The 27,490-nt window shown below is 39.5% G+C and overlaps 1 protein-coding gene across 6 annotated transcripts in view; it reads right to left on the reverse strand.

The window, feature by feature from the left end:
- LDAH (lipid droplet associated hydrolase) overlaps positions 1-27,490 on the reverse strand; it is a 113,889-nt gene that overhangs the window by 14,935 nt on the left and 71,464 nt on the right. For 5 of the 6 annotated variants that reach the window (XM_030491142.1, XM_030491145.1, XM_030491147.1 and 2 more), the window contains 2 exons: positions 25,569-25,809; positions 1,836-1,918 (listed from right to left, as the gene is read on the reverse strand). In XM_030491142.1, the coding sequence (XP_030347002.1) occupies positions 1,836-1,918; positions 25,569-25,809 (324 nt within the window). Of the gene's footprint in view, positions 1-1,835; positions 1,919-14,053; positions 14,087-25,568; positions 25,810-27,490 lie in introns of those variants that run through there. The other variant, XM_030491146.1, reaches the window with a different exon arrangement.

A 27,490-nucleotide genomic window follows, 5' to 3' on the forward strand; every position in this document is an offset into this window, starting at 1 on the left:
CTCTTACTGTTGGCTATGGGCCTTCATTCAGTAGAAAAAACAAGTGATTTTGTAATGCGAAGCATCTGAGTAGACCACCTGAAGTCAATGGAACTGTAGCTCATTGCCACCACTAAGGTCCTCATCCAATGAAGCTTTTATACTTAACTTCAAGCACCTGTGCTTGTGATTAAAATTTCCCAAAGCACCTGAAGTCCTGCTCCTGCAAACTCTTCACTTTTGTACCCTAACATAGTAACCTGCAGTCTTACACTCAGTTTCAGAGCACTCACAGGCTTGCCTGGGACCGTGACCCACACTCCCTGCCTCTGGGTCCAGGATCTCCATCTCTGTCCTTGGCCTTTAGCCTCTGCCTCTCAAACTAAGGGTATCGTAGGAGTATCTGTCTCCAGCACTGGTCCTGTCACCTAGATTGAAATTTGACCTACACTGTACATAGCTTGTTGCCTGGATGGGTCCCACCTTGTAGCCTGCCTTCCCTCATGTCTTTGGCTGTGCCTCCCGGATGGACTTTGGACCCACTTTGTAGCCTTAGCCTTGTCTCTAGTCCCATCTCTGGCCCTGTCTCCTTTTGTTCCTGACTGAATTCTCTGGAGGGATGCTGGACCTGATTCATTGCTTTGCCTTGTCTGGGACTGTTGATGGACCCTGTTACCTGGTCCCACTCAGGTGCTGGGGAACTGGACTCTGCTTGGTGAAGGCACTGCCTGTGCTGGAGTCACCCTCAGCTCACAGCTCCCTTTTCCTCAGGGAACACGCAGACCCTGCAGATCCCTGACACTCAGAGAGGTGACTCAGTAAAATCAATCGTCTTCCTTGAATTCATTCAGCTTTGGATGAACTCATGGGAAGTTTTGTTTAAGACTGAGAATATTTGCCATCTGCAAGATCAGCCCTTCAGTTTCTTCACTGAGATTGCCCCCAAAGTGCAGAACAGCTTTGAATGCTCTGCAATAAAAATGAAATACCAGGCATGCCTAGTGCAGTGCAGTACTCCTTGTTCACATGTGCTATTTCAACTTCTTTAAAAATAAAACTGAAACATCTGAACATACCTTTCAAAGTGCAGAGAAGACAAATGGGATAAGCAAAAAATAAATCCATTTTCAACCAAAAAAAAGAGACTTATTTATGAGATGAACTTTGTACCATATTTATTTATAAGACACAAAGTAATCTTACAGAGATCTAGGACCTCTGTCCTAGAAAGTTCTCTTCTAGTAAAAGCTCTGCCAGTGCAAAGTGCTGGAATCATTCATCCAGTAGAATGACAGGGGTGATTGATACCAAAAAATGGAGGGAAGGAAGCGGATACAGTAGAATTATATGTTATAGTGATTATCTACTCACAGAGCCTACCTACCTCAACAGTAGTTTAGTAAACGTTGAGTTTTCTGGCTCATAAGCCATCTGAAATTGTCTGACCATGGCCACACTATTAAATTTTCTCAGCCTCCAGAACAGGATGACCACATCGAAACTCCAATTAGGAACAGTTCCTGGCCTGTGCCAACCCCTGAACCTTGTCTGGGAATTGATTATGAGAATGCCATCGATCCAGACTAAAACTCTACTAGTATCTCTTTCAACAATAAAACTGTACAGACAAGAAAGTTCAGTGCAGGAGAGAGGTCCCTGAAATGACTTCATTTACTTGCATATCAGTAGCTCTGGTCTCCAAGGAATGCGCTTTCTGTATCTTTCTCTTACACTGCAGTTGAATGGCTGAAACTGTGGAGCCATAATAATTTTGCTGACTCCTCTCTATTATGTTTTGATGGCATGGAAAAATCAAGCCAGCAGAATCCCACGATACCAACTGATTAAATAGTTACCTTCTTTAAGTTTTGCTTTATGGTTGTACTGTCTCTCTCCACAACCTTCATCATTTCTTGGCTTGCCATATACAAGATGTTGGCTGCAGAAAAAGAAACATGCAGCAATGTAAGTACACAGCAAATATTTTAGACAAATCAGTATGGGCCCAACCCTGCAAAAGGGTCAGGAAATTAGAGCAGTCATCACCTTGACAGTCCCACTGATAAAGATCCCACTGACAGAAAGGGCAGAATTTATCTCACCTAACTGAATCATTAAAAAGGCATACAGATTAAATTAAGTTATCCCATATTAATCAACGGAAAGGGAAAGCCACCTTTGGAATATAACTTCATCTATCTTACAGACTTCTGAATCAGTCCATGGTGATGACTCTCTCTCTCCTGACCAGAGAAGGAATGTTGATGACTAGCTTTCACTACATACTTTTAGAAAGGTAAAGGTAAGTATGAACAATCACCCATGAAGTGTTTTCAAGAATGGCTTTTAAATACAAAGCATACATCAAGAGGCATTATTAATTAAGAGATACTAATTATTGACATTTCAATATGCAATTCATTCAAACATTCAACACATAATAATAGCAAATATAAGTATCATTGATAACTGCAGTCCTGCATAATATTGATGGTCCAGACAGGACTGGACTGGACACCAAATGTCTAAGCCTCACTTTTCTGGAATGTAAAGTATTAAATATGGCTTGGTGCAATTTACTATGTGTTGGTCTGCAAGATACTGTCTCAGAGACATAAATGATTGAGTCTAACATTTGGACACCTCAGTAGAAGCAGTCTAATTTTATGAGGTGTTGAGTACTGGCAGGCCCCATGTATGTTAGACAGCAGTGGGAACTCAGCACTTCCGAAAGCTGGGTCACTTTGCCTGGATACCCAAATACTCATAAAATTAAATTATCACACTATGTCCACCTCATCTGGCTTCTGTTATAACAGAATCTACAGAAGCTCAGCAAGAAATTTCAGTGCACAGGTCTGAAACTTAGCTTTGAACAAGCATGTACCTGTAAGATTATGAGTTTTGCTGCTAGAATAAACCTCGTGTTCAACTGCAGAATCAAGAGTTGCTACAGGACCACAATGCTGCATTACATCTGCAGACAGTGAGAAGTCCTCCAAAGGGTGTTCAGACTTACCTAGTTTTAATAGGGGCTATCCATTTCTGACATCAGTGCTGTACTGAAGAAATGTGCAGATATCACTATCTGAAGAATTAGCATTTCCTTCAACTTTTTTTTTCTGCCACAGTCAGCTTACTGTGCTAATAAGATGGCTAAACTTCTCCTGTCCTCATAATCTAAAGCCTCTACACATGTTGGATCACAGAATGCAGAGCAATATTATTCTCCTTTCTCACCAGTTTGCAAAACCAATGGAAGATCCTGAATGGCTAAATTACATTAAAGCATTTAAATTTCTGGGTTTTAGAATGACTGAAGGCATTCGAAAATACTAAATCCTCTCCTGAAAAACAGGAGAAATGGAAAGCTCCGTCAGTTTTTTAAATCTGAACCAATAAAATTTTGCTCTGAAACAGGAGTAATACTTTCTCACAGTGTGTGATAGGGGAGGAAGTGGCAATCACATAGGTTTTTGGTGGTGACCAAAACATGGAGTTGGCTGAATTCCAGCAGTGCGTTAAGGAAACAGAATGCCACAAAAGAGATGAGTGATGGCTCCAGAGATCAAATATTAAAAGACAAAGCCAGTGCTCTCAAGTGATAAAAAATAAAAATCCTAGGAAGTAGTATCTACTTCTAAGCCAGCCAAACAAGATGCAATTCAGTTATACGCCTCCAGAGCTCCATCTTTTTCAATTAAATATTGAATGCAGCTAGTGCAAGTTCTTCCTTTCCTAGACAAAAGGGTTGCAGATATGAAATCATATTGACAATACAGAAAATTTGCTGGTTCCACTGTACTCTACTGGGCAAAGCAGCCTCCATGAGGTTTTGTGTCAAGCCACCTGGTCATCTAATCCTGTGCTGCAGCTGGCAAAAGCCTGTCCATCTACAGCATTAAGCACATATCTTGACATTGATCTTTTTCTCAATTTAACTCCAAACACTAATGCATTATACACCTTGGTTTTTAGAAGGATATACACCTTAGAATGCACCTTCAAAAATCATCTAAGAAAATTTTAAATGAAGTATGAAAGACAATGAAGAATTCCATAGGTATTTAATTAACTTCAGATTGATTCCTGTTTCTAATATGACAAATATGACTTTAATGCTCAGAACTCTTTCCTATAAATGAAGCTAGCTGTCTGACAAAGCACTGCTTTATTTTGGAGGAAGGGCAGAACATGGAAAGCAGACCTTGCTACCCTATGCACTTGTCCTTCAAATGATGGATATGGTTTACTGTGGATTTACAAGATTTCGCAAAGCACTAATTGCAAGAGCCTGGATTTGGCAGGATATCTGTGGCAATAAGACTTGTACCCAACCCATTATATGAGGATTTTAGTACGTCATGTCTTTTATTTTCCAGTCCAAAATAAGGTTCTTGTTAGTAAGACACAGTGGATAGCTGACCTGCAGTCAGACTTTTGCCATGACCTTGCAGCATCAGCAGTGGATGGTAGGCAGAGATGAAAATACTGGTGGACATCAGTGCAGAACCAGACACATACTGGTTCATTCACTGTTACGGGGATTCTGACAGCAACTCTCTACCTCCAGTTGAGTCATACAGCAAAAGTGGGAACACTGTAAGTATTCCCCTGCTCCCCTCCCAGTAAGTATTCTCCCATCTCACTAGTTTCTCTGTCCTACCTCTTGTTCTTGGTGTGTTCCACTCATATTTCTGAGTTTGTTTTTTGCAGTAAAACACAAGAAGTGAAGTGGAGTTCACACACTTAGTAAATTTAAGATTAGTCATAAAGATCCTAAAAGTAAAACTGTAAGACAGCAAAGGCAATAATGACAGTACTTTAAAAGGAACCGTCTCTGAAGGCTTGTGTACTGTGCAAGAAAGGGAACCAGGAAGGCAGGATTAAGCTAAACCGGATGAATGGCAAGGTTCAAGAGTCTATTTCAACCAAACAGAAATCCTTCAAATTTTGGAAACATGATCCTAGGGAAACCAATAAACAGGAACTTAAACTTCAGCAGACGTTAAGTAAGAGGAAATTGCAAAGAGCAAAAGTAGGTTTCCAAGAACAAACATTAAAAGATTTAAAAATAAACAATAAAATATTCCTTAGGTATATCAGAAACAAGAGGCCTAAAACAGAATTTGTGCAGGCTAAGAGAGTGGTTAAAGACGATAATTACACTGTTTGGAAGCTGAATGACTTTAATTTTTTATTCATTCAAGTTTCTTGTTCAATACATTCCGGAGGTTTCTGCTCTCTATATTCTTTTTCTAGCAATAAAAATTTCTCTTTGAATAGTGAGGTATCAAGAAGCAGCAATAGTGGAGCATCCAGAATATATCAGGGCTAGAAGATACATTTAAGAGTTTTAAAGAACCTTAAACACAGAAAAGAATTTCTGAGTCGATGACAATCCTCCTATGTAAGATGGCTTGGGGAGCACAAAATAGTCTAACCACTAATGATTTTACAAATGAAAATAGCATTTTACTGATCTATAATTTCTTGAAGATTTCAATAAACACAATCAGATGACAAAAATTACTGGTCTTCTAAAAGCTCTCTGTTACATTTCACATAATAAGCTTTGATTGAAACTATATGGCTATAAAGTGAAAGGTTGTAATGTGCTAAGAAATAGTGTGAAAGCAAAAAAAACCAGATTAGGAATTAGATGAGATTAGATGGTTTTCATCACAGCAAGGAATAAGGTCTAGGTTCAACATAAATACAAAAGAAGTAATGATTATTACTAAAATCTCTAAATAATCATGGAACACACCTGTTGATCTGATAGTTTCTGGGGTGGGTTAAATCACCGCTGAAGATGACAGTGATACAGCCTTTAGACTTTAACTTGAATTAAGTGCCTAAAGTGAGGTGGAATGAATCCTGGCCTAAGGTTCTAGTCCAGCTTCACATTAAAATACAGGCAACATATTTCTTAATGCAAAGAATGGAATCAGAAACCAGAGACCCCTGACATGACTGTTGTTCACTGCACACATTTACTCAAAACTCCAATGAAATCATATATTAAGTTTCATAAATAGTAATAGGATGATGATGCAGAATTCTGAAGCACCATTACAGCAATCATATAATGTGACCATAACTGAAGAACTGTGTATGCTGACAGTCACACCCTCTGTGGGACACTGCAAAACTGAGAATGGTGAAAACAATCAAAGCAGTACAATTAAAGTTGCCATCATGTTCATGATACTTCATGATACACTGTTTTCCCCTCTCTTACAGCACAATATATTGAAATACAAAACAATAAAAGGAAGTACTTTTTTAAGGTCATGTGCAATTAACTATGAACCTTACTGCCACAGGAAACTGATAAGCATATGTATTTGCTGCGTTCATGTCTGAGCATGTTGCCCAGAGCTCCTCTAATTGTTGATACAGTTAATCCAGTTAATCTTAGGGCAAATATCTACAAAGGCCAGATAACTTATACTTCCAACAATCTCTCCATATAGGTACTGTTCTCTAGGTCCACTACCATTCTAGCTTGGTTTTCTCTGGATACATCCTGCACTCATCTTACTCTTGAATCTTACTGACACAGTATTTCAGCTCATGCTAGGAAGTGTTTATCTCTTCAATAGTAAAGCTGTAGCTCTCTCAGCCCATGTACCTATTCATATGTATGAAAATCACACGACATGTTAACCCACATCAGCTTGTGACCCACGATATTCCCAGGATTTTTTCATGCAGAACTATTGCTTAACCAGTGATTTACTATCCTGGTACTCAATTTATGTACGGAAGAATTTGGCTCTTTAAGGAATGACAGCATCCTCCTCTCCTTGCCCCCTGACCACTTCTCTTCGCTTGTGAAAGTCATTTTGTATCTGCAGCATATTCTAGTGTGGTACTATCTGTAAACTCAGTAAATACACACTGTATTCCATCAGTCACATCCCTACCACAACTACTGAATAGTAAAGCAATGAAGATGACTGTTACAGAACCCTAGTAGCTACATCTTTCAAGTGTCAAAAATCCTCCTGAATCCCATTTTCTGAACAGCCATACATCTGTCTAGCAGTTGTTTCCACTATGTCACATTTCCCAACTTTGTTATAAGAATGTAGTGGGAGATGATGTAAAAATCTCTGTTAAGGTCAAAATATCCTAAAGCTACTGCTTCCCTCTAACCCAAATTACACCGCAAGATGTCTGATGTCTGAAGAAAGCTAAATTGAAAGAGATACCATTATAGAGCAGGAACAGTAACGTTCTCTCTTGCTGCCGTGGAATGTCAAACTAGGCTTCTTCAGAAAAGCTATTTTTCTCCAAAGCTAAGTCACAAGTTCAGGGAGAAATCTCTCTGCTATTTCCTAATGCTATACTCTGCTAACCTTGGCATTTTTTGAATATTTCGTTTTTTCCTTTAAAAAAAAACCTTGTTCTGTTTCCTTATTTCATGAATACTGGGATGCTTTTTCAAAGGAAATAACTCTGAAGAATTCACTTGCTCTCTGTGTGTAATTACAAAGCCATCTCAAAAGGCTCCCAGGGACTGCTACTATGAACATGTCAGCAGCTCTGAAAATCAGGCTGTGAACTGGGCACAACCAGAAGCCAAGATGTACAAAATGAACAGCCTCTGAAATATTTTACCAGGCTATGCAGAGGAAGGTTGTCTCGTGATACCACCATGTCAGTGCACATTCGTGCTACCTAGCGTTACAGTCTCTGGAAAGACTTCCAAACTGTCCTAATGCTTGCTTTAGTGGAAAATGTCTAAAGATTCCCAGAATCATTACCAAGAGTCCTGGAAAAATATTCATAGGTTTTGATTGTCATGATTTCAAGTACAATATAAAATACAACCTACAGCCCATGTGCTGAACTTCCTGAGTGATGAAGCTGTTCCACCAAAATCTACAGAATTAGTCACTGCAGTACATCCAGGAGTCTGCAGGACCCTGGCTCAAAGTGTAAAACATATGGAATTCCCACAATGGGCTGGGTGGAAGTTGTGACCTTCGTATCCATACTGAAGTTTGGACATGAAGTTTGGGTGAACATGCAGATTCAATCTGTTCGTCATCCACCAAACATTCACCATTCACTATATTGCACTACACATTGAAAAGAGAAATACCTGGGGTTCACGAAAGACAAAATCAGATTGAAATTAGCATTCTGAAAAATCATTACATGTGAAAGGTAAGACTGAATGTGGGATGAGAGGTCAGGAGGCCTGGAATTTTTCTGAACTATCACTGAAGTCCTCTGAGACCCTGTGCAAATTACAAAATCTTTATGTCTCAGTTTCCTCATTTTAAAAACATGCTTCAGGCGGCTATGACAATGAAGTGCTTTTTGTAGACTGTCTTTCAAATACTTGAAGTGAAAAGCATTGTGTAAACATAATAACTATTAATTAGTCCTTGAAAAATATTTTTAACAATAATGAAATTTACAGAGCCAAATCAATCATGTCCCTTTAGAATTGCCCACTACTGCCTTGAATGTTGCATTTTACAGTGAGCCAGTAACAAAACCTTCAAACCTGATGAAGAATACATCAAACAGAGCTAAAGGCTAAGCCTGTAAGTACCCAAGTCAGGATGTGTCACTGTGACAAAATTTTACTTACTGAACTTCAACTCTTTCTCTGAATTGGTTTAGAGAAGCCAACACAAAAGGCTTGGAGGACAAAATACTACACACACATACACTTCTGCATATGATCTGCTCCCTCTTTGCTTTTGACACAAATGCTTAAACTGATAATCTTAAATATTTGAAGGCGCAGAAGCGTCCTGTAGTTTGAAATAGGTATGTCTTCCATCAACCTCTAACTGATAGTTGCTTCAACTGAAGTAAGCTGATCTTGTCATAAAATGAAGGCGTATGCAGTGTTTGCATGAGCTTTATGAAAAGTTGTGCAGTTGATGTAGTTTTCTACTGAAAGCAAGCCAGTTCTACCTGCTTGCTGAAGGAAGAACTTAACCCGTGACAAATCATGAAAACATCAATCATCTGAAGAATCCTACCACAGCACAGCTATGATGAGATACATAAACAAGATGAACACTGCATACGCCAGCTCCTTTGGTAACTTGGATATTCAGACCCTGAAATGAGAAGGAAATTCTCAAGGACAGGTATGTGAGTGCTTCAGAACTCTAGTCAGAGACCCACACAATGACTTGAGAGCATGGATGTTTTGGAATATCAAGGCTAGTGTAGAATTCTAAATCCTGGCTCACAGAGATTTCACTCAAGAAGCCATCTCTATCCGCTAAGGACACATAAGTTGCAGTCTTCTCCTGAAAAGACTTTGGAAGAAAGGAACAAAGTTTACTATTTTCTCAGCCTTTGCCTGTATGGCAAAAGTCCAGTACCTCTCCACTCTCAATTCCCATCTTTGAAGTGGCGTCCTACATATTTGGTGTGGAATAAGGCTAGGATTTCTAGGAAAGGAATGTATAGAAGCTCTTTAGCTTTTCCTGCCAATGTATTTTGCTTATCCAATTTATCTGGTTTAACAGTCTAAAGCCAATCTCGGCAGGTTACTTCTTAATTTTCGTGGTCTAATTCCATTCCTTCAAATTTGTACTTATGCATATGCTGGATTGATACATTATGAGTCGGCCTGGGTCAGTGACATAATCCAAAGCACAGAAAGGGAAGCATGTAACATGAATCCTTGCAGTATCACGGCTTTTGTAAATATTCCTTCATGTGGGTTTTTCACACATCAATTAGGGAAGGAAAAACATTTCTCAAAAAATAAAACAAAGAAAATGTGGTTGCAAATCTACAGAAACTGGACAACGTACCTGGCAGCAGCTGTAGAACTGAAAAGCATTTTTATTACATTCTATTCCACCTCAAGTTGCTGATACCCCCTGGAACTCATAACCAAGTCACCGGACTTTAATAATGAAAATATCTGCTGTTAATTATATAATTATCATGAACAATAAGATCTTAGAGCTTAAAGGCTAAATCAAAGTTTTAACAGACAAATACTGTGTTTATCGTGCTTTCAACACACAAACGCATTCTTAAAATATCCCAACTTTTTACATGCAGATCTTTTATGTACACAGATTACCTTGAAAATGGAAGCCCTTCATTTATTCCCAGCTCAGGTTTATGAAATTAACTGCCAACTTAGTTTCTCCCCATGATCGTGCCAATGACCTTTTTCCTGCCCTGATAGGATCATTCCCACCCCATGGATTAAAGGTGATTAAGGATCAGTGTCAGTTTAGTCTCATACATTTGCTAAGCAGAGACGACAAACTGTGCCAAAATGTGTTTGATTTATTTGTGGGGGTTTTGTGATAGAGGAACCCCGATTGGGCTCAAATCAAGGATCCAGAGAAGAAAAGAGTGCTTTACATCATTCGTAGCTCTTTAACCCAAAGTGTCACAGTGAGGACTTAATATCCTTCAGCTAAATTATTAGTTTTCACAAACAATAATGACTGAAATCAATCAAGCTTTTCAGTGCTTAGGGTTATTTAACCACCAATTCAATTAGCCAGTTGTTAGATGAATACCTATATCTATTGAGCTGAACTTCAAACACATTGATATATCCACAATGCAGTCAAGCAAATAACATATGAAATTGAGTATTTCCCAATTTTGAAGAAACAGATGTCTAGCAGCATTGTTATTGCTGTCTAAACATTTTAGAGCTATATCCTAAACCAGTGTGTGTCAGGTGACTCTACTGATCTATGCTGGAACTTGGAAAACTGTGCTAATTTCAGGGAAGAAACAATTCTAACTTAGGACAGATAAACTTTCTTTCTAGACTTGATTCTTGAAGCAATACAGAGATCTTCTGTACTTAGTCTGACATACGTGTTTTTCATCAAGTCTTTAAACTTCTTGCTTGATTATTGAATATCCAAAGACCATTTACTTGCATATTTGCAAGAAAAAGATTAGATTAGGGCCAGATTAATCGTAAACTCACACTAGAAACTGAGGGGTCACATTATGTTGTCTGTTTAAATTTAAGATGAGTTGTAACTATGTCTGTAAGGAAAAAAGTCTTAAAAAACCCCTACTTACTCAGGGTACACATATCTAAAATAGAAAAGAGGGTTAAGTATTTCTGACTTAACCCTGACAAACTTTGAGAGATATACATGCCCTTGATTAATTTAAGAAGCAACTCTGTATCATGGTGTCATGACTAGATCTCGTTCGGGGTGGTTTTGCTCGGTATCTTAATTATGTAAAAACAATATTGCATCCTTCGCTGAGCTAAGGAGATGAATTTATTGTGTCAGGAAGAATAGACAGAAAGAGATGCCATACTAATGAAACAACAGAGACAATAACAAATTAAAAAAAAAAACACAACACCTTTTCAACTTCATTACCTAATAAATTTCAGGAAATAATCAGAATAGTTCCTTTTCCAACAAAAATGAGTGGTTGTGATGATAGCCCCAATCTAGACACTTCAACGGATTCACACACGCATTCTTTAATAGCTTGTTCATCAGAGTAAAATTAAACATACGACTACAAAGGGTTACCCAAGCTCTCTTCATTTCCCTACTGCTGTTGGCTTCAGATTATGTTGACTCTATCAACAAGATTGTGGATGTAGGTGTAAATTTATTAAGTCCCACACACCAAAATATTGTTCTATTTTGTAAGTTAGTAGGAGCTATACTCTGGAATGGGTACAGGGAGAAACATGAAGCCAAATTTTCACTTTAAGGTCTGGACAGCACAATTTCAACAGCATTACCCTTGGAAGAAGATACTATACAGTTTTCCAGACTGGACAAATTCACAGGAAAAGGAGACCGCAGCCCAACCTTCCCAAATGCACATCTGGTGCCACTACTCTTATCATACTTTGACCAACTGACCCCCTACACAGATGAATACAGAGAGTGGAGAGACTTCTTATGCCCTCTTACAAGGCCATCATGTATGAAGGTGTTGCCTTTTTTTTTTCCCCAAGAAATGAATAAGCTTTTTTAGCCAGGACCAGACGAGTTTGTAAGAGACCAGTGGTGACCTCTTGACTGTGGTGCAGGCTGTGGGTATTCTCTCTCTGCTGCTACAGGGTATTCTCAGACCCGGCAGCATGGCAAGGTTTTATCACCCCTCCTGGCTTCCCTCACCCATCCTCTACTTATTGCTCTCTTGATTCTGTTCCTCACCTACACAGAACCTATGCTTTAGATACTTTTTAAAAATTCATATGCATTCTATTAGCTTTTTTTTCCAGGTTGAACGTCATTTAGTTAATTCATGTATTTTTCAGTCAAATAACACTTTCCAGCTGGTCTCTGTCCTCCCTTGTGTTTGAGGCATTTAATAAAAGATAGCTTATTATGATTAAAAAACATGAATTTGAAGTGCAACCAGGCCCAGAAGAGATCTCTCTAGTTCTTAGAAAATTTTTCAACTCATTTGTAATACAAAGGAATATTAAGAGGTAGAGATAATCAGAACCTTTAAGAGGAAAATGACATATGATACAGCACATAGGATACAGCCCGTTAGTAAGAACCTCTCAGGGCCAAGCAATTATAAAGTGACACCAAAGACACTGGAAGTTAACAAATATTTAGAACTCTCTTAACAAACTACAACCAATATTTAGAGCTATGTACTACTACAAAAGCCTCAGGTCTTTAAGCCTCTAAGAATGATGTCTTTACTAACTGGCGGACTTTCCTATTGCAGAATTTTTGCCCCTTTCTCAGAAGCATTTTGTTCTGACTGTTGCTGGAAATGAGACACTAAACAGGATGGACTTTGGATCTCATTTCCGGGTATTAGTTCCTGTGTAACTCTATGAAGGTAGTATAATAATGCTTAAAATCATCCAATTCTGAAATAATTTTTCAGCAGTATTTGTCACCATCTCTAAGAAAATATCCTGCTAGGTTAGTACTTTACTATCAGGGTCACAAGTACTGAACATCAATTCTACTAGATTCAAGTAAAAAAATGAAGAATGGCTACAACTTGCTTATTTAGTCTACATTTCTCACAGAAAACTGAACAAAGGTCCTTATTAATTTGCTTCCCTGACATTAAAGACTGACAGGTTTACTCTTAAACCCAGGGCACAATATAGTTCCTTCAGGTGTGGCTTGATGGTATGAAAAATGATGACTGACTGTCTGACTTGAATTTTATCATCATCAAGTACTTATTTGTTATAGAATAATCTGCTCTGTTGTTCCACCACCATCACTCTGTAAAGAACATATTTCCACACTGGCTTGCTTTTGATAGCCTTTCCTCTTTTCACTTATTGATACCTTTAAAAAATGCTTTTCCTAGTCTGTCTTAGCCCCCTTCAAATATTAAATGCACCGTCTTTTGCTCTGACATACCAATTTTTCAGCTTCTGCTTTGACAATTGTGAAGTCAAATTTCCACAGTCTGTTTTCTCACAACTGCTTTCCAACAATCAAACTGTTGCTGCTTTTGTAGGTATAAATATGGTCTATATCTGTAACACTGTACTAAATGGAGACAGGAACTATTTTGTAGCCCTGAGGCCAACTGGAATAGAATGGCCTGTTTTCACATAATTGCATTTTTCCTCGATCCAAACTGCTTATTGGGAAGAGTGCATGGCACTGCTAACTCCTGAACCGTGCCTGAGTACTAGGAGGATGCTAGCTAGAGAAGGCTAAAACCATACCAGAAAATTAATTAATCAAACAGTATGGATGATCATACTCCAGTGCCACCAAGAGTCCTATACTCGTTTAGCTGACTTCTAGGTGTAACCTACCTATGTTTGGCGGGTCCTACTATAACGTTATAGTATCCTGCATTCAACCTGCAGAATGCAGATTCATTCGTGTCCCTGCCAAGGGCAGGGGGGTTGGAACTAGATCATCTAACCCAGACCATTCTATGATTTGGACATTCATTCAGACATTTTCTGAATTTTCAGACTGACTTTTAACTAATGCCTAACATTTTTTGGTCGTATTTTGTTTCCCGAAAACATTCTGTGTTGCATCTGTTCCTCTCTTTTGCTTGGTTCTTACTATGATAAATTGTCCCTCATTGGAGCTCTGAAGTTCTGGATGACACTCTTGCATCTTTAATTAATGTGCATGAAATTGCAGGGCTGGAAGGGATCTCCACTGGTCTTTTTGTTTTAAGAAGAATTAATGATATTATGTCATTTTCAGCAGGTATCTATCCATCCTGTCCTTAGGAAGCACAGATGATGAAAGTTTCATCATCTTCCTTAGAAATCCAGTCTAGAATTCCATTCTTATCATTAATTAAAATCTAATCTTAAACACCTTTGTTGCAGTGTTAGTTACATTATTACATTACATTACATTATTACCTCGTCCACCATGGACATATGGATTAAATTATTCTCCTTTACTTGAAAACTCTTACCATGTCTTTCAGTTGTCCCTTGTTTAGTCTAAACAAATCTAATGTATTTATTTTTCCTTGAAGGTCATATTTTCTTGATATCTGTCACAGGATTCACCTAATTAAATGCAGATAGCTAAAGCTTAATTTTTCTTCCTTCATAGTCAGTGGAAAGAACAAAATTCATCTCATCCTAAAGTAGTCACACAGATAGATAAGTGTTACCTATACATTGACCAGCAGGTCAAGGGAGGGGATTCTGCCCCTCTACTTGGCTCTTGTGAGAAACCCCCCCTCTCCCCGGAGTACAGCTCTGGGGCCTCCAACATAAGAAGGATGTGGACCTCCTGGAGCAAGCTGAGGAGGCCACAAAGATGCTCTGAAGGTTGGAGCACCTCTCCTATGAAGACAGGCTGAGAGAGTTGGGCTTGTTCAGCCTGGAGAAGAGAAGGCTCCAGGGAAACCTTATAACAGCCTTCCAATACCTAAAGGGGCCTGCAAGAAATCTGGAGAGCGACTTTTGACAAGGGCCTCTAGGGACAGGACAAGGGGGAATGGCTTTAACCTGACAGAGGGGAGATTGAGATGAGATCTTAGGCAGAAGTTCTTCCCTGTGAGGGTGGTGAGGCGCTGGCACAGGTTGCCCAGAAAAGCTGTAGCTGCCCCCATCCCTGGCAGTGTTCAAGGCCAGGCTGAACGGGTTTTTGAGCAATCTGGTCCAGCGGAAGGTGTCCCTTCCCGAGGCAGGGGGGATGGAACTAGAAAATCTCTAAGGTCCCTTTGCACCCAAACCACTCTATGATTCTATTTCTCCACTGACTAGGACAGGATTTTAAGGGGATTAGTGAATGAACAGAGCTCTATGTTGTAGGCATGTTAAATCCTAGCACAAATGTTACCTTTTGCGAATACATTCAGCCAATCTGCCTCTTGCCTTCAAATTCTCTGTATCTCTGCCATATATTCTCTGCCAATTGCTTTCTCTGCTTGATGTATATATAAATAAGGCAAAACATTATGAGAACTAGCTCAACAATCTGTATGTTGCTGGATTCCTTCCTCTACAGACATCAAGCACACTACATACTGCACTTTGGATGGCTCAGAATTTTCTCAGGAAAAGTCTCTTGAATCTATCTGTCATGGTTTGGTGGACATAATATTCAGCAGGTCTCCCTGTCTTTAATATCTGGATGTAAAGACAAGTCCGACCATAGAATCATGGAATCACAGAATACTGAGGGTTGGAAAGGACCTTAAGATCATCTAGTTCCAATCCCCCTGCCATGGGCAGGGATACCTCGCACTAAACCATGTCACCCAGGACTCCAACCAACCTGGCCTTGAACACTGCCAGGGATGGAGCATCATCCTCCTTTCTCCCAAGCAAGTTATGCCCCTTCATATTGATATTCTAGTTCTGCCAGCTCTCTCACCTATGTCTGTTAAGCCAATTAACTAATAATTTTGATGATTTTTAAAGGCTTGTAACACTACCTTGTTTTCAATACTTCTGGAATTTACATTACCTGCACATCGCTTAGCTCATCTATTATCTTCCTGCCAGTATTCCTTTGCTCTCTTATGAATTACTTTGTCTACCATAATTTTAGATCCTTCATGAGCGCACTTTTGCTCATCATGATATAGAAGATTTTTTTATATTTCCCATTAAACTCATCATCAAGCCTTCTTTACTGAATATTTCAGTGTTAATTGCCTTTTCATGGTTAAGGAAGCCAAAGCTCCCATGACACTGGTCTGACTGAAAGTGCTTCACCCGTTCATACTTGCATACATTGTTTTGAGGAAGTACAGTGATTTTAATAACCTTGTCTTATGCACTGTGAAAAACAAGCAACCTCATTACACTATCATTAGTCTCTCACTCTCTGTAGTTTGTTTCCATACATCTTTCCTTCCCATGTTGACACTTCCCAGGACAGTTCTGATGCTCTGCTTTACAAAACCATCATTTACTGTCAATTTTTTCACAGAACGCATCTGCTATTTCACTATTTGAGATTTAATTGCTATTATTGCTATTACTTTAGACTCTTGTTTGTGTTGGCTAAGGACAACATTAGAGACTAGGGACACATTCTGCCAGGTACTAGCAGTGCTGCACACAGAAAAGCATGAAATAATGGTTTTTTCTGTCACACAAGGGGCTCCCAAAGAACTTCCACAAATTCTTAGTCTCCTTTTTCCAGAAGGCTTCACTGATGCCTCCCTTAGTAAATCTGCCTCACAGCAGATAATGTCACAATAATCTGGTATTACAAAATGCTTGAGAAATACTTTAAAATATGCAAAACATTGGCAAGTTTCAATTCCCATTCCTGGACTCTGTAAAGGTAAACTGGACAATATACAAGTAAATCGGTAATTCACTGGTAAGCATAGCAAAGGGAAGAGTCCTAACTGTCTGCCTGATCAGATCTTTTTTGTAACTAAGAGTTTGTTTTACTGTGTGGGAGTGCTAAAGGTCCCAGTCAAGAGCTGGCTTCAGTGTGTCAGAGGCAATTCAGACTATCAGGAAAAGCACAATTTCTGCTCCACAGATTTTACAGTCTATTTCTAAATCCATGGCTGTTCAACACTGACTTGCGGATATGCATGCAGGGTTTTGTTCATCCTTCTGAGGGACTACAAGCAGAGGGAATGAGAAGAAAATAATCTGATTTCAATGGGACAATTACTGCTGAAGACTGATATTTTCATATGCAACAGAGCTCATCTGTACTTTGACATGTTGTAATATGACTCTTTCAAAAGTCCTCTAAACAATAAAGCAAAATTGCTTAAATTGCAAAGTGATGAATCAATTCTAGGTTAGATTCCCATGCTAAATTGAAATGCCCTGCAAAAAGTAGATTGAACTTTTGAAAGTAAGTTTTCCTCAGCGAATATATTACTATCTGGTCACATTTTTTTCTTGGTAAGTTACTTGTCTTATTGTAAGGTTCTTCACAGGAGTGTATCACTAGTTTCCTTTCCAGTTGATCCTTTGCTCTTGAGGATGCAATCTTCTCTGTCATTCCTCAGAAAGAGTCAGAAAACAGTGGTAAGAACTAATAACACCAAACAGCAGTGTAATTTCCTATGGGGAAAACATATTTTCTACCAGTAATTATTGCCAACAGCAATCTTGGAAATATCGCATAACTTATTGTTTAAAACATCAAACAGAAGGAACTGCTTAGTATCAAGGAAGACTAACGCAGGAACATGTGCTTCCACACACGCACACACACATTAGATAAAATGTTGATGTTTAGAGGTTTACAAGACATAAACATTGACTTTGGGTTCTGCTTAAGTTTACACTTGAATTTAGAATGACAACATACCAGTTAGTATAGAACCATGATCGACATAAATAAGCAGAAATAGCTTTGTTATGACGGATTGTTATGACGGACTTCTCCAATTCAAACTATAGTTGCAGGAAGATCAGAACTATACAAGAAAATCAGTCAGCTGTGCTTGAGAAAGCACAGTAGAGTCTGAAGGAAAAATAAAAAGTTATTCAACAATTATACCCAGGGTGCTTTATAAACAATAGGTGCTTTGTTGAGGAGTGCGAAAAATACTCATTTGTGTGATGAAGCATATGCAGGTGAAGTGGGCTGTGTGATGGAAACTGAAATGTCTATGGACTTAATCCTGCCCTAAGTTACTTTGGAACAACTCCCATCATCTTCAAATGACAGAACTATATCTTAGCTAGAAAAACTAAACTCCAGTTTAATCTCTCACATACCCTGGCAGATGGCCATGATAATGGGATTTCTGCTACGGTCCTGATTTTTGGTTGAGGAAAGTGTCTGCTCTCTTACCCAGCAAGAGAAGCAAAGAAGGGTCTCCTATAGGTGGTGCGGTAATTTAGCATCTCCATGCCGTGGCTCCTGCCTGAGCTCTACTGGGATTAATATGCTCTACTTGACAAGGGTTTATGCATGTGAGTAGTTATACGGAGGTCAGTTTTTAGTGCTTTTCTGGATTGGAACCTGATGCTGATTCTTTCTTCAGGAACCCTGATGAAATTCAGCAACTGGCACACCAGTCCTTTGCACAAAGCTAACGTCCTCTCAGGTGGAGTGCCTTTGGTGTGAAAGGTGAACTTTACACCACCTTCCATTAAACATAAACAACTGCTTTTTTTAAATACACCTGACTATTGCACTAACCAGCAAGCAATCTCCTGCACCCCTGGTTTTGCTCAAGAAAAGCCAGCATTTCCTCCACAGATCCATGCGGACTCTGCAGGCATTTTCTCCTTGCCAATACTGTCACATTAAAGAATTAGGCAAGGGAGACAGTGAGTGCTGGTGGACATTTTCATGACAAGCAGCAGCAGCAAAGCAGGCTGCAATATTGTTTTAGCTGACTGTAGGAATTACATCCAGACCACTGTCCCCTTTAGGCACATGGAATGACAGGTATTGCATTAGTTAGCAGCTTTTCCAAAAAAACCTTCAAACTTATTCCAAGAAACAAATGCTTATAGTTTACCCATGGGTATGGAGTTAGTGTGTCTTTAAGTGCCTTGCTGGAACTGCAAAATGAAGGAGTTCAATGAATTAAGCCAAATTCCCAACCAGTAAATACAAGTTATGACAGAGCCACAAACAGATATTCCTTGGGGAAGTTTAGACAGACACCTCTGAGACAAAAGGCATGAGCCTACTGAAGAAGGGACTTTGTTTGGAGCCCAGGGAAAATAAAGTGCCAATTTCCAGATGACTATCTGGCACTAGCTAGGACAAAGCAACTGTAGCTGCTAGCACTCAACTGGCATATACTTATTATCAACATCCTTTCTGCTTTGTTGATGTTGCCTCTTCCTTTTTCATGCCATTTGCAACACATCATTAGACTCACTGCAAATTTGTGGGAGTAAATCGTATCCCTGGGGTTGGAACCCCACCAGGGGTGAATAAACAACCTCCCCTTCCCCAACCAAATCCCAGCGGTGCCTCACATTTCATGGAAATGATCAGCAGTTCCACTATCAAAACATTCACGCCTTATGAGTAATATTTATGATAGGAGTTTTTAACGTTGGGTTTTCCCCCAAGAAGAAAAAGAGGAATAATTAACAGAAATAAACCCAATGAGAAATTTCCACATTATTAGTATTATTTTCACAAGGTTTTTACAGGAAAGTAAAAGCTTTTGCAAGTAATAAAAGTCCTTGTTAAACATCTTTCTTTCTTTCATTTGGAAATGGGGTAAATTATGAAGCAGATTGACTTTAAAAAATAAATAGGACTACAAATACATAGAAGTCTTTGCCTTCCTCCAGTAACTTAATATGAGCATCCTACTCTGAAATAAGGAAAAGTTTAGTTCACTCGCAGAAAGAAAAAAGCAGATGTGAGGTTTTTCCGTCAGCTTAAGTGTTGCCTTGGTAAGGTGAGTTGTTCGACTACATTAAACAAACATTTTAGTCAGGCATCACACAGGAAAATAAACAGTAGCAGAGGAAACATGAAAATATTAAAGACTGTTATTCTTTGGCCCCTTTTCCTGCGAAGCAGGTGATAAAATATTACTGTGTTTCCACAGGTAAAGAAACACGCTCTTAAACACTTTGCAGAAATACATATTACGATCATCACTTAAAATGTCAGCAGTGGATAGGACTCAACTGTGACAGCACACAGGAGCCTGCTGAGAAACTCTGCAGAAGCAGAGGATTTAGCACATTGAGTCAGACTGCCGGGCTGCCGAAAGCAGTCTCTGACCTTTGGCAATGCCTGGCAGTAGCGAGTTCAGATACAGGCAAAAACCATCTTGTAAGAGAGAGCTGTAGAGTTACCTGATTTCAGGAAAGACAACTTCTCCTGAATCCTAATTACGCAGATGCTAGTGAGAGGGAGGGGATTATCCACTGTACCATTTTGACTGCTTTCTGCCCCACAGAGTATCAAAGAATGAACACAGGAAGCAAAGGAGACCTGCTGAGCTTTATCATCTTTGCCCATCTGTGATACACTACACTGTACAGATTTAACATTATTTAGTTTATGCAGACGTAACTTGCGCACCATGTCAGTAATTTCTGTTCTCCATGAAATTTTCTCTAGCTATACATCATGTCCGAAATTCTATACGTATTTAATCATAAAAGTAGAAAAATATCATTGAAATGATTTCTGCATTATAGCCAGAAGTTATCTAAACCTTGTTTTTTACTACCAGGGCTTTGATTTCAGCCAGCCTGGAAAATCAACTTGAAAATGTACTGCTCTAGGTTCAAAGATCTGCACAGTTGTCCAGTAGCACTGGGGTGTGTGGAGGAAAGCTTTTATCCTCCTGCCCACTATAAAAACGTAGGCGTAAGATTGCAACGTGCTGCCTGAAATCCTTTGCAGTACCAGTTTCTGTCTCTAATTTAAAATGCACTGCATGCACATTAGCCTGTCTAGCCAATGTGGTTTGTGGAAACTGCTCATGACTAACATATGTATATATAAGGTTAAACTCATGGTTAAGCAGGTTCGGTAGATCCCACTGTTGTCCTGGGATGGAGGTCTATGTACAGATTTGCTGCTGATGTGATGTTTGTTGCTTGACTTTAACACAAAGTTCTTTTCTAAATGTGCTAGTACAGTGTTTGAAATACTTAAATCTAGATGAGAATATAATGCGCAACTGCCCCTTGCTTTGCTTTGCATACGTCAATGGATAGTTTTAGTTCCATTCAGTATGGAAGGCTGTTCCATTAAGACAAAAGGGAAAGACGTCCGCATTCTGTGCTGAATTTAGAGATGCTCATTATATCTTCTGTTACTTTTAGGAGTTAAATTTTAATTTCAGTGCAAGAAAATAACACCATTTTAATTTTAAACAAAGAAAAGTACACTGAATTTTAGCTATGTGGCTATACAGCTTTTTAAAGTACTGTTTCGGGGGCAAAGCAGTCTTGTTTCACCATATAGAATGGGATTTATCTCCTCTACTTTTTGGTATCTAGTACAGAGAGGGTCCCTTCGTGGTCACTAAAGAGAAACAGTAGCGTGTGATTCACCTGTCCTGCTTTAGATGCCAACTATTCAGACAGCATGATGTCCATAGTGGTCAGATGAATACCACTCATAATGTCACATTTAAAATCTCTCTGATTATGAAGAAAGAATTAGAACAGAAACAGATCTCAAGACATGACAAGTCCCAAAGTTGGGATAATTCAAACCCAGAAAGCAATCTTCCAGTTGGCTTCCTGGAAACAAAATTTTAAAATAAGTTAGTCAATGTAAAAGCTTACGGTCCATTCTCACAGCAACTGGAAGCCTACGTTTCACCAGCTTTTGATACAAGTGTATCTCCCAGATCCTATTTCACAGTTCTGCAAGAAAGTCTACAAGAAAGCTTTTTACTCCATGGCACTTCAGGTATGTACTTTTGCCATCCTGTGCAGCGAACAGAGAAAAATACTTACTGCTGGGAGACAAGCCTCAATCCCTCAGTCAGGACTCTCGCTTCCTATACAGTCCTGTGGGTATAAAAGTGGAGTGCCTGAAACTGCTTTAGCTCTTTTTTCTCTGTAAAATGAAGGAAATATAAATACTCCATACGAAATCTGAATGTCTCCACCCTTGGAACAAGATAAAATTTGAATCCAAACTCTGAAGTTTAATCTTAGTTCCTTGTCTTCTTACAACATCTCTTGGACTCTTAGAATAAACCAGAAACCTACTGTCTCCAGCCTTCACTCTTGTGTCAGCCTAAACTCACTCAAACCCCTCATTTCAGGTTTCTGAGTCCCCTCCTTCCCAATTGCAGTGCTCCCCTGCTCCTGGCATAGGTCAAACAAACAGGGAGATTCCTCCAGGGAAGTCACAGGTTCAAGATCACAATGGACACACCTCATCTGGGCCAGTTGGAGGTTTTTCTCGCTATTGTGCTTATCTGTATCTTCACTGTCATCCAGACGTTAACCCCTGACCTGTGAGCCCGCCTCCCGAAAAAGCCTTGTGGTGTTTACCCATTATGTAATGTCTGTGCTTTTGTGGAAATTTTACAGGAACAAATGGAGGAAGTTTGCCAGTCAAACGGCTGGACAATAAATCCTGTCCCGTGTAGATAGAACGGATTACTGTCACTGTAAGTCTGCTACTGGCATCTGTCACCGACGAAATGTTTACAAATTTCAATGTGCTGCAGTGCCAAAGTATTCCACCACTGCAGGACTGTACATGATTTGTATAACAATCACCACTGCGCTAGATAGGGGTAGCCTTGTTTTGCTAGCCTGAATAAACAGAGCGACAATGTTTCAGATAACTCTAGGTCACTAATGTCCAATTTTTCTGACTATTCATCTCTTAGGTTCATGAATACAAGTACCTGTAAATGCCAGTTTGTTCACTGTAATACTTCTTCTGCCCCAAGATATCCTTGCTGGAAGTTTAATCCTGGTAGGTAACCTACTCTCAGACCCCTTTGCTTATTTGTTCTAGTTCCTTTATTATTTATACACTGTCTTCCTATCCTTCCTTACAGTTCCTGCTGTTCCTTTACAGTCCCTGCTGTCTCTCCTCTTCCTATTTCCCCTTTGGGGCAAGACATTATATTATGTTATCCTGCACCATGTCACTGTGATGCTGTGTGATTGGGATTTCTATGTATCATCAACTACAAAGTTAGGACAATGGAAAGATGAGTTTGCATAAGCAGCAGGAACAAACATAATCTGAAACAGTGAGACAGGTAGTTAATATAATTCTTCCTTCACTGACTCTTTCAACCACGGGCCTGATTCTGCCTCCACTGAATGGAGCTTTTCACTCTCAATGTCAACAGGAGTGGCACTTGGTTCTGCTATAATTAAGTTTTCAAATCTCATTTCCTTTCAGAGGAGAGAAAACATTGTTGTGACTAAGCTTTGGATGTGGTAACAAATCCCTGGCAGGTTGGTTTGTTTTAACGGACGTATTAGTTTTAAGGAAATTTTTACCATCTTTTTTGCCCTTAATCATAGCTTTTATTACAATTACAGTAATGCAACACATGTACATGCCAAAGGCAATATGTATACTTTTAATGAGTTGACATGCAACCTTCCTGGAGAGAAGCAACAACTCAATCTGCTGAACGTTTCTGAACCTTATCTAGCAGTTTATTCAGGGACAAGGAATTGATCAGAAAAACATTCACCACAAATTCAGAGGCTTCAGTAACTCACAGATGAGCAGTCCCATAGGACAGACTCGGTTGTTGTGCTAAGTTTAGTGGATTTTTGCTGAATGGTAACATTTTCTATTGTCCGCAAACAATACAACAGAAGGTTAACAGGCAATATCCGGAAAGCATTAAGATTATTAATCCACACATGTGGTCCTGAGTCACTGGGCTGTAGAACATCATCAGATTCCAGAGATGAAATCGAAGAGGAATTCTGCTTGAGAGAGATGGTATCACAAGCCCAAAGGAACTAGTTCCGTCAATAAAGCCTATTTATGCAAGTTTTACAAGACACTGGCTCACAGGAGTTTTCATTCTGGTGTAATGAATTCAGTCAACAAATTGAACATAGGCAGAAATCACATACTATGAGTAAAGAGCCTTCAGCCTGGTTTCTTGCCTTCATTTAGCATACAGCTTGGACACAGATCAGACACTGGTGCATACAGACAACTACAACAGGCTGACACACACACATCAACCAGTCTCATTCACCTCGGGACTAAAGAGCTCGGAGAGTCAGGCTTCAACAGCAGCACACAAAATCCATTCTGTTCAAATTATTCCTGCCACTGCTGTGGTGTGGGCCAAGCAGCACTGACAAACAATGGCTGGCCACACTTTTCTGGAGGTTAATGCAGGCCAAGGACCATTTCCAATACAACCCTGGAAGTGGATAACCTGTTTTGAGAGGTAGAAGTTTATCTGTGGGGACCAGAGAAGGATTCCTGGCTTGTGGAGATGTGACCCTACAGACCTTCACATACCTTTCTCCGAGACCAAATTATCAAAGGAAGAAGCCTGAAAGACTAGTGTATGTATGACTGCACGTTTGCTTTCTCCTCAGTCAAAAAATTGCCATAAATTAATAGGAATTCAAGCAGCAAACCACGGGATTGCTATCAGAAATTTATATTACCAACCAGGAGCCTGATTTTGTCAGGCACAGGGTACTGCAATGGAGAGAGGTCTTGTGCAACATAAACGGAGCTGTCTAGGTTTGGCACTAAGAATCCTCAATGCCCATCCTGCTTTCAGTCTCTGTACAGTCCTACAGCAAGCCTCCAGTACAGACCAACACATCCACAGATGTCCACAGAAGGTAAAGGACCTCACTGCAACCACAGTTACTCTGGCACATCTGTTTGGACAATTAGTAGGTAAAGTTTAACTGATAGAAGACAGAGCACAACTGGAAATGTAGGAATGTGTTTTTACTACTATTAACGCAATCAAAACTTCCTTCTTGCTATTATTACTGTGTTCGCATGTCAGTTCTATTCCAAATTGTTTTCAACTGCCAACTTACCAAAATACCTGGAGTGTAGCACAATCCACATTCTGGTTTTCATTCTAAACTTAACATAATTTATCTGAAATTATTCCCTTTCTTAAAGTTGTTACTTTTGCTAGAATGTGTAAAATATGGGTACAATATGCACTGCAGGAATGTTAAACTTCTTTCTCCATATGCCCCAAAACGTGCTGAAATTCTCCTGTGCATAAAGTAACTTCTATGTGCCTTTGTAGGCTCAAGATCCTTTTCTGGATCTTGAACATTTTATCAATATTCAGATGACAGAATCTATACTGCTGGTTAAATCATAGCTTAACAAAAAAAAAAAAAAAGATGCAAAGAACCCTTTGTGAAACTGATTACTGATATATTTTCACCATCCAGTATGAATGAAATGCAAAAAGTAAGCAGGCATCAGTAACACAAAACTACATTGTAAAACACTGTTTTAATCACTTAGGATACTATTAGTAGTATAGGTCTGTTTTCTTACAAAAAAGATATTCTTTGGGGAAATATTTTGTTAGTTTCCTCTTAAGATTTTTTTTAATTGACTGATTTGAGATCTTCCCGTGCCTATGGTCTTAATTTGAGAAAAGAGTAGACCTGTCCTCGTTCAAAACTTATCCATGCTTTACTATTCAGCTTTTGCCCACAAAACTACATCAACATTAACTAAATGAGAACAATGCAAAGGCTGGTGTAACAAAAAGAAAAGGGTGCTCACCAATGCAGTCCACACTGAAGAGATTTAAGGAGGTTATTATGGAAGATTCGTCACAGGTCTTCATTCCTCGCAGAGCAAACCGCACCAAGGAGGCTTTGGCTCCCTCTGGTAGAAAGGACAGCAGGTAGACAGGCATGTACAGAATGTAGCGAAGTTTGCACAGCAAAGGGGTCATGAGCTTTCCTTGAGGAGACTGAGCCATACGCTCTATCGTTGGAAACAGCAGCACAGAGCGAAGAACCTGTCAGGCCATGAGAAACTTATTGTCAGCAACGTCCTACAGCAACACATCCCAGCAGAGGAGACTGAATTTTTAATTGTATGAAGTTGGGTTTCCAGGCTTGTGGCACCTGAGACACGTAGGCAGGCTGTGTGGTGTGCCCTGGTTAAAGCTTTTACAAAACAAAGCAAACAAGTATAAGGTTATGAAACAACCAGTTTTATGGGTAAAAAGAGGAACTGCTAAACAGGGAGTAAGTGCCCGGTGTGCGAGCACAGCTGATCGCTCCAGGAAGACAGTGACCCCACCAGAGGGCACTCACAGAATCACAGAATAGTTTGGGTCAGAAGGGACCTTAAAGATCATCCAGTTTCAACCCCCAGACACAGGCAGGGACACCTTCCACCAGGCCAGGTTGCTCAAAGCCCCACTAAGCAGGAATTGTCCCTTCAGCCTCTGCAGATTTCTTATGTCAGCAAAAGCCAAATGGCTCTGTTTCACCTGGTAAATTGTTTTCTCTAACTAAATCAACTAAACAAATTCAAAACCGCCACCTGCTGTGACGGTAACTTTACAGTTTGACAACACATGGGGTTTTCAATTTGCAGTTCAATATAGCTAAACTTGGTCAGAACAAGAGTCTAAGCACATAGACCCTTCACTAAGATGTGTACAGTGGTACACAATACTGCTTTTTATACTTTAAAATGAAATAGACATATTCTAAAGCTGGTAATTATTTTATGTTATGATAATAGAATACACTGTAGCCTTAAAATGGCATATTAATTAAAATCCCACCCACGCTAACTGAAAGTGAATTAATACACCTACTTTCAATTAAATTTCAATGTTAAGATTAAACGTATATTTTAGAAGGATACCTGCCACTTTTTTCTAGAAGTAAAAACATATTGCAAGAAATCATATAGGAAAACCCCTCAAAGACACACAACTACAGTACCTAACAGAATTATCAAGCAAGTAAAGTAAGAGAGATTCTGGATATTGCATTTGCAGATAAAGAGGCACAAATTGCTGTGCTTTGCTGGGTATGTCTGTTTACTGTACATATCATAGAATGGGTTGGGTTGGAAGGGACCTTCAAAGGTCCAACTCCCCTGCAATGAGAAGGAACATCTTTAAAATGCCCAGAACCACATCCAGCCTGGTCTTGAATCCTATGCATTGTGCAAATTAGATTGATATTTTTGTAAAAAATATTTTAAAATAATTGTCTTGACTCTCAGATGAAACTCAACTGATGTATGCTACTTGTGTGCAGCACCACAGGGCTCAACAGCTATCCCGCGGAAGGCAGGGCATGCTACCTGATCCCTTAACCTGTCATCCCAAGGCCCTGAAGTCTCTACTGATCACCCTTGGACTTGCCCCAACGTCATCGCTGCTTGCCTAAAAAATCAATAATGGATAATAATCTGAGGGTCAAGGGTGGGAAGCTTTGTCTTCACATCTTTAACCAGGCCCCAGGGAGGCAGAGGACATCTCCAAGAAATGGGTCTGGTCTGCATGTTGGTCCTATGACAATGACCTGTCCTTTTTTCTTTATGGAAGCAGTTTTGAAGCAGAACATAGCCAACTTAACCTTGGTGACACCTCCAAGCTGGATGAACCACTGTCCTCGTTACTGTCCAGTTCCACTTGCAGAGCCTCGTGCCTATTGTGAGAGGAACCTGAGGAG

Source organism: Strigops habroptila, chromosome 6, assembly GCF_004027225.2.
Source record: "Strigops habroptila isolate Jane chromosome 6, bStrHab1.2.pri, whole genome shotgun sequence".
NCBI classification, from domain to species: domain Eukaryota; kingdom Metazoa; phylum Chordata; class Aves; order Psittaciformes; family Psittacidae; genus Strigops; species Strigops habroptila.